Below are 9,160 nucleotides of genomic sequence, written 5' to 3' on the forward strand. Positions count from 1 at the left end.
TATTTATTAAGTCGTTCAAAATTAATTATTCAAATGCATTATGTCAAATTTTATTTTAATATTTATTAATAATTAAAATTCTTAATTCTAATAATTAAATAAACTTAATAAATGAAAATAATATTTTTAAAAATAAAAAATAATAATAAAATAAATAAATAAAATATATTTAAACAAATAACATTATTAATTGTGCACCACGTCTCTAAATATATATATATATATAAGTCGAGAGTTATCCTTCTCGAAGTACCTATTTTCATAATCTAACTTAACTAACTGCAATAGGCACCTCGAAAAGAATAACTCTCAGCTTTTTTATATATATTAAAATATATAAGCAGTATAATATCAAATAGAAATTCTTATCATGCCACATTACCGACCAAATGTCATTTTGGTCTCATTATTTCTTTCTAGTGCAATGCTTGCATTGGGCTGTAATTTGGGTTTTGGGAAGGGAGGGAAGGCGAATGGTTTTTGATTCGAACGGATTGTGGACTGGAATGGAAAGTGAAAAGGTTTTTCATAGCTTATATAGCGTGTCATGGATACAATGTTAAATAGTTTATTCACTGTGTCATGGATACGATTTCTTTATTTCATGCAATGGAAAAATCTACGAGAATGGCTGAAAGGAATCTGAACAAATCTCCCTCAGCTGCAGCTGATGTCGAAGAAAAATATGGCCCCATCAAAGAAGAGGAGTTTCCTCCAAATTACAAGCACTCCGAATTTGACAAATGGCTTTTTCTGGAATGTGCAGCTTTATTGGCTCTTATAGCAGGATTGCTTTCAAGTCTCATAGTCGGGCCTCTGAAGAAACGTTACATTTGGGGGTTAGAGTCATGGAAGTGGTTTTTGATGGCTCTGCTTGTTTTCTGCGGGAGACTCGTTTCTGGCTGGATAATTCGTGTGGGGGTTTACGTAATCGAGAGAAATTTCATTTTGAGAAAGAGGGTCCTCTACTTTGTCTATGGTGTGAGGAGTAGTGCGAAGAATTGCCTCTGGTTCGGCTTAGTTTTGCTCGCTTGGTATCTCGTATTTGATAAAAAGGTAGTAACCGTTCCACACTCTCGTTTTTCATAATTGTTCTTCTCAATGGAAATGCATTTTCATAATTGTTATTGTTGTTGAGGATAGGGTTTTTCTTCTTATTCATCTGCAAATTACTCTTTATATTTGTGATCTCTTTTACATTCTAATATTTTGGTAAATTTTTGCTATCAGTTGGAGCGAGCTACCGAGAACAAAAACCTGTTGGATAGCATAGGGAAATTTCTACTTTGTCTTCTGTGCGCCTCATTTCTATGGCTATTCAAGACACTATTGGTGAAGATTTTGGCTTTGAATTTTCATGTGAAAACATATTTTGACAGAATTCAGGAGTCCATATTCCATCAATATGTGCTTGAAACTATATCGCCGCCCCCAATGATGGAAATCCATCAATCCTCTGCTGTAGCAGATAAAAATAATACGAACAATGTAGGACACCTAGAAATTCAAATAGATCCTCCTGATAACAGGAATAATGATAGGGCAGGGCACAAAGAGGAAGGGGGCACCAATGGGATAACCATTAAACAACTGCAGAAGCTGAATCAGAGGAATGTCTCTGCTTGGAAAATGAAGAGATGGATCCGAAATATCAGGCATTCGGGAATCGCTAACACAATTGACAGGTCTTTGAATTACCATAAACATGATCCGAAGATCGATAGTGAACGTCAAGCAGCAATTAAGGCAAAGAGGATATTTGAAAATGTTGCTAAGCGTGGAACAGAGTATGCATCCACTGACTTGTTCTTTGAAGTAATACCTTTACCTCACATAAGCTTTGTCATACAATGAGGTGCCGTACTAAGCTTTGTTTTTGTTATTCAAGAATTAGAAAGCTAACATTTAATAGTTTCTGGTGGATTGTTCCAATAAAAATTTGTAGCAGGCAATACTATTGGCAGTTTATTTATGTCTTAATAGAACGCCGTTGCCATTTAAACTGGCATCCTCACACAATAAGATCCACAAGCACTCTTGATCGCTACCATGGACTGGAAATTGTTATCCCAGTTCCTAACCATACTGCAGTCTGACCATGTACCCATTCATGTGTTTGGTAATTAAACCATGAACTAATACCAAAACGGCTCTGCTAAGCATTATGTCCAGCAGTTTTTATTGTATGATCACTTTGGTGCTAATGCCATTGTTCTCAAACACCTAACTTTTACAAAAGCACCAAGGAAAAAGCATGAACCTACAAGCATAAATAGGACCAGAGAATATAAGGAAAATCCACAGCTCATGGTTCATTTACTTCTGGGAAATGAATATGTTTCAGAAATATTTTTTTCTTAGTTAAATTGAAGTCCCATCTTTTGCAGTTATATCGAGGAAGATGACCTGCTGAAGTTAATGAGGAAAACAGAGGCGAGCAGAGTCTTTCCCCAATTTGCAGGAGCCTCAGATACAGGAAGGATTACTGAATCGTCTCTTGCAAACTGGGTGGTATGCTATTTCAAATCAGTTCCATACTGCTTTTAAATATCACTCCCAACATATAGCTAGATGTAGTTTTGTTCGGAACGTTGTGCTTATTTCATGTTCTTTTGACCTAAATTTTCTATTTTATTCCAACGAAAGCAGCACAAAATAAATTAAACTAGGCAATACTGATTATCTAGTTCTATTAGCTCTTTCTTGGGACATACTGACTAATGTATCTTTTTTTTGTGGCAGATGAATGTTTTTGAAGAAAGGAAATTACTTTCCCGGTCTCTTAATGACTCCAAAACTGCAGTTAAACAGCTACACAGGCTCATCAATGCAGTTGTGGTTATAATCATAGTAATGTTCTCTTTGGTACTTCTGGGCATTGCCAGCACCCATGCTATTGTTCTAATATTAACGTCCCTTCTGCTTGTGGCTTTCATGTTCGGAAATACCTGCAAAACAATCTTTGAAGCCATTGTGTTTGTATTTATCACGCATCCATTTGACGTGGGTGATCGGTGTATTATTGATGGAGTTCAGGTAAAAGTCGTCCTTCTCACCTTTCACAAATGGCTGAAATGATTGAAGATTCACCTATGAACAAAAAAAGAAAAAGTAGAAAATGTTATAGATTGGTTTTTTAATACAACTGTACAACTAATTGATATTTGAATGGTACAGATGGTTGTGGAAGAAATGAACATCCTCACAACAGTGTTTCTGTTGAGTGATAACGAGAAAGTATACTACCCGAACTCAATATTATCTACGAAACCAATCATTAACTATCATAGGAGTCCAGATATGGGAGAGAGTGTTGACTTCTTTGTGGATGCTACTACTACTGTGGAAAAAATTGCTGCACTTAAGGAGAGAATAAGCAGGTCCTTTTATATGTGATTTTTTTTTAGCAATGGTATAATATTAGGCACAGTTACACATAAATCTGCAAACACCCTTACATACGAAATACTTGATTGGGTTAATCACATAAAGTTTCTAGAAATTTATTCTTAAATCTTAGCAACAAGATAATCATAAACAAACTCTTCTAGGTCTGTTGATCCACTTTGGCCTAAAGGCCAGTAAGGTTAGGTTAGGTTATCTTATTTATGAAACAGGTATTTCCTTGATTTGTATGAATATTTAGGCACTGTGTTTTTTTATGCAGCTATATTGAAAGCAAGCATCATCATTGGCACCCATATTATAATTTGTTTACTAGGGAGATTGAGAACACTAATAGGATGAGAATGGGCCTTTGCCTCAGACATACAATGAATTATCAAAACATAAGTGAGAGATCAAATAGAAGATCTGCATTGCTACTGAAAATGAAGGATATGCTTGAGGAACTTCAAATTGAATATCAAATTTTGCCTGAAGAAACGCCCGTTAAGTTTGTTGGGTCTACTGTAAGATGAGATCCTCATTCATTTCTAATGAGTTGAGGTAAATAAAGAATAACAATTTTTATTGGAAGTGTTTATTTTTCTTTGTTTTGTTTTAATGACTGTTTCAATACTTATCTTGGAATTTGCATTGGTAATTATAATGACAAATTCTTTTGGATTGTGTTTTGCAGGGAACAAAGCTCCATTGCTTTGTGAACAAGGTACATGTTTCTAATATTACAGCTGTAGGATTGAGCATCCTTGCAGCATGGTCGGAACGATTAAGAAGCAGCAGCTCCTCAGTGAGGGAGATTATTTTGATAAAAGACATGTTCCCTTCAACATAATTTCAGAGACATCTATGTCTTATGTTTTTTGTGTTGCAGCTTTACTGAAGCCAGCAATATATCCTCATTGAAGTCCTTGCGCCATAAGTTAGTAGTAATGACTGCGTACACATACAATTTTCTACAAAACAAAGAAATCATGTTCATCCTTTAATAAATATAATGCCAACAGAAAAGGCATGGAGAAGTTCGTGAAAGTCATGCAAGTGCAAATTAGTTTTCTTGTCAACTTGTTATTACCACTTCGCATCCAATTTTCAGATTGGACTACAGTAGGGAGATAATTAAGTACTTGAAAATAGAACTATAACTCATCCTTTTGTAGTTTGGGCTACAACCTACCCATCTATACATTTAAAAGGAAGAGCATTCTTTTATCCACACGACAGAGTCAGTATACAACTTCAATGTCCTTCCATTTATGATCTCAAGATGAAAGAACCTCTCTTTTAAAGAACTATAATTAATATACGACAGGTACCGACAACTTTTTGAAGAAAAATTGACTCGCTTTGAAGAGTTATGGTGGAACTGAAACCCAACAAGATTAGTTTCTAGGATTTGAGAAGAAATCAAAGAAATCATTTCATCTGTAAGTGAATCCAAAGAAGAACATAGAAATCCATGCATTCGATTTTTGGACATAAAGACTTACATAATCAAAATTCTAAATAGCTCATCTAATTAAATTTTCAAACTTTTAAATCTCCAATATTTTAAGAACTACAATTTAATATGAAATTCAAATTTAAATATGTTTTTATAGCTTCTTTCAACACTACACTTATTCGATGACAATGAGCCAGTGTTTAAAAAAAAACCAGCTGGCATGTTTGCACTCTCAGTATGTTATGCTTTTAACCTCATTGTTGAAAAAATAAAATAAAATGAATGCCATAACAATCTCTGTAAGTTCTAGAAGAGGTTCCACACTTAGGCTCCACTACAGCAACACAAATCTGATTACTTCACATCCATGGTAAATATAGTTTTTTCCTTGCTTTGATATTGGATTTCAAAAACATTTTCTCCTCCTTATTTGTATGGCTCATTTATTTTTATTTGCCAATGCATTTAGGGTATAAAATATTTCAACAAAAGAGAAGAGTAAGAATATTTACACAACTATCCAGTACAATTGTCATATGCATTGAAATAACTAAAATTTTATTGAAGAGGAAATGAAAGAGTCTTAATCGCCTTAAGGAGACCATGGCCTAAGGGGCTATGGAACATAACATTTAACACATTTCCAAGTTTTTTTCTGATTCAAGTTTTCTATTGTGAATCTTTGATATCACCTCTCTATAAAAGTAGGATAACAATAACAACACTAGTAGTCCACTCATTTGGGTTGTTGCTTTATGTGGCACCATTAAAAATTCTCTTGATTTTGGAGCAAGAATTTAGCAAGTGGTCCAACAATGTCTTGAGTAAGTTTTCTTTAGCAGCCTTGAATCCCTCATCAAACCAAGGGGTAGGTTAGGAAAGTATTTGAACTTGTCTTCATAGTATGAGATCTCCTACACGTCATCAAAGTCTTGTGCATTAAAGTGATTGGTATATTAATGCAATATACTCACTTCTATAATCGTTTTCCTTGAGGGTGTTGCTCAAGTGCAGCCACAAAAAGCTTTCAGTTTTCTTGCTTCACAAGGGATATACCTTTTGTCTATTTTTTTCTATTAATGTGTTTGGTTTCCCCTCATTAAAGTTCATTTGCATGGATTCCAAACTTAACAAAGAGATGTAATGTTCAGGCTTCATTTTTTGTAAGCCAACCCCCAATATTGAACTCCAACAACTTGGAAATATAACTTCAAGAGTAAATCACATAGTAAACCATACTTCCGCCCATTGTAGTTTTGTAGTGACAGTGGAGTTATATGCTTCATATGTGGGTTTAAATGTGATAATATGCCAATTTTGTGACAACATAGAATTAGAATAGGTTTCTAGGTTTAGTATGTATGTTCCTTGAAAATAAATATTTGGCTTTTAGAGCCTTTTTTTTCTATTTTGTTATTGACTATTTATAATTAATATATTACTAGGCTTATAGCCTATTTGTTTAAAAATAAATTACTCTCTCTAAAGTAGCATAAGGAGCTTTGCTATCTAGATTTTTTTTCTTGTAGATCTTCAAGCTTTTAATATAAAAGTAACAAGAATCCATCCTAATTGTTTCCCCTTTTATATTATTTCCAGCCAATACTTATGTAGGTCTTCTTTATTTACTTTTATTATTCAAACCTATGATTCTCTCATTAGGATTGTGATCCCTCTATTCCCCTTACTTGTTTCAATACATTCATTCCTCATTGATACTTTATTGTATCCTTCAAAATTTAGAACATTAAATATATCATACTAATGTTCTTTCATAGGAAAAATAATGTGTTTTCTCTTTGTGAAGGGCGCTGACCTTAGTTTTTGCCTTTATAGGCAACCTCTACAATTCCTACTTGTGATGCAATGTTGGTAGATGTAAAATAATGTGATTCATATCATCTTTTGGTTGTAGTATGATGTTAAGTAATGCAAAAGTATTTTAGATCTTAGGTTTTGTGTTCCCATTTGGTCTACAACAAAATTTGTGTTCTTATGAGTATCAACCTATATACAAAGATAAAGTATCAATTTATATAAATTTTTTGCATTCCTACACATTCAATGAATTTGGTGATATGACTCTTTGCTTATCACTTTGTCAATTTTAGGTGATGTTATGTTGGGCATTTGTAAGTATCCTAGAGGTTTGCATCATTTTTGGAGTATTAATTTTAATGTGCATTAACAGTTCTATTTTTGTGAGTTGAATCGAGTTGTTTAAATCTGTATGGTAAAATCCTAGTTAGCTCCTAAAATTGGAAACTACATGCAAACTTCAAATGCTTGTATATATATTTTCCTTCATTTTTTCATTTGGATAAAAACTAAAGACTCTTAATTAATTCAAACACCTTGATCAGGATAGCGACGTCATAAATGCATTGCCATGGACTAATTTTGACATGAAATAAAAAATCCACATAAAGGAACCAAACATAATCTACCAAAAATAAATTCAAAATGTCTCAAAACATTATCTAAAGACACTTATCAATTTCATACCATGTACAATTTGGCTATGGAGGTAGCTACCCAAGATATAGAGGTATGATCAAAAGTGTTATAACAAGAGATAACCAATATGAGAAGGATAAATTGTATTCTTGTCGAAAATGCAACTAGATGGAGCCAATAGAATTAAGTTCACATGAGACCCCTTGGTTAAATAGGCCAAGGTGAGATATAGGAAAGTATAAGATTATGTAAACATCTTAATATTATGCCTTTATACATAAAGTGATAACTTATTACCCACCTAATGTAGAAAAGTGCCAATATGATAAGTCCACCAAAGGTGAAAGTGACACTTAAGGTGGAAAAGTGAAAATGTAATAATACCACTGAAAGGGAAATATTCCTATGTAGACCTAAGTAAGCTTAAGTACATGTGTATTTAGGGCCTAGAAGATGTACTAGGTACAACACTTAAAACACACCAATGATATTTCTTGCTTTCTCATCTAATCCTTAGTAAGATGAAGAATGCAAGGCTGATTAAAGACATTTCAAAGAATATAAGAAAATGAATAAAAAAAGAGGAAACATGAATGATTGATACAAATTTAAAAAATAAGATATGTGATTTTAAAAGGAAAGAATTAATTAGTTTCAAAAATCACAACCCTAGAGTCTTTTTAAGGGAGCTACAAAATAATGAAACAAAGAGAAAATAATATCATTAATGCTCACTTGTTGGATTGTGTGAAGTTCCTCTTTTAATGGCCAAAGAGGAAAGTAGATACAACTTGTTTTATGGTAGAGACACATTATACATGTATGGAGGCAGTTGAACCTAGAGTTCAATGGATAACTCTTATGGGTTATGAAGTAGATCCATTTGTTGTGACATAACATGTGGATGCCATACTTCCTTTTGAGAAGGATCTCAATGTAGAAAGATTGGGAACTTATCAAGAGAAATCTCAGAAGGTATGGGAGGAGCAGAGAAGAAGTTCAAGGAAAAGGAAGGTGTAGAAAATAGTTGATAACATTGTAGAGAAAGAAGGAATTTCTAAAGAGCAGATGGAAGAACATAGAAAAAAAAGTGAATCTATGCAATCAAAAGGAAAGGTTTCTACCCCTATGATGTTACAAGGTGAAGCTATTATTGAGCTTGAACCTTTAGACATACCAGACTCACTTACTCTAGTGGTCTCATCTACAAATATTTCTCCTACATTGTAGAGAGTAACAAGAAGATTATCAAAGAGAACACCACCTGCAAAGGTTGTGAAGGGTGAGGTCTCAAAGGTAGATTTAATTGCTGAAAGAACTATGAGGCCTACAAGAACACCTAGACCTAAGGCTATTTTGGCAATTTGGCTAAGGATAGTTGACAGGGCTTTCATTAATAGAAATATAACACAAATTTTGAGGTAATTAAATCAAAAGACAAGTTTAGCTATAGGATACTTAGAAAGTTGTCTAAGTATAATAGTGGTAAAAGAGAAACAGTTATACAATTTTGTTTAGTGAACTTCACATAAGGCATATGAAATTAGACGATCTTAGAAGAAGGTATTATGGACATCATAGATGATGTGTGTAAGGCTACTAAAGTTTAAGATACGTTTTGAATAAGTTTGTTAATCTTAAATTGGTTTTGACAAGGCATTAACAATATACTTAGTCATTATTCAACAAAATTACACTACAAGCCAAGTGATTAGAGCAAGCCAAGAAATCAATTCAAATTGAGTGATCAAGGCATGTCGAGCATTAGTTTCCAAACAATACATGCTGAGTAATATACATAGTCAATGCCGAGAAGATAGTTACTGCTGAGTCACTCATAAGATGAGTAAATAGAGT

General features: G+C 33.5%; 1 protein-coding gene across 1 annotated transcript; it reads left to right on the forward strand.

The window, feature by feature from the left end:
* Positions 1-627: 627 nt before the first annotated feature.
* LOC149527991 (mechanosensitive ion channel protein 6-like) lies at positions 628-4,285 on the forward strand. The gene is made up of 8 exons (XM_089807973.1): positions 628-1,056; positions 1,231-1,787; positions 2,388-2,511; positions 2,743-3,036; positions 3,178-3,380; positions 3,668-3,911; positions 4,082-4,192; positions 4,277-4,285. The coding sequence occupies exons 1-8, from the start codon at positions 628-630 to the stop codon at positions 4,283-4,285; spliced, it is 1,971 nt and encodes a 656-aa protein (XP_089664099.1).
* Positions 4,286-9,160: the final 4,875 nt, after the last annotated feature.

The sequence above is a fragment of the Cupressus sempervirens genome, chromosome 11 (assembly GCF_028749045.1).
Source record: "Cupressus sempervirens isolate cs-2001-9-10 chromosome 11, ASM2874904v1, whole genome shotgun sequence".
NCBI lineage: Eukaryota > Viridiplantae > Streptophyta > Pinopsida > Cupressales > Cupressaceae > Cupressus > Cupressus sempervirens.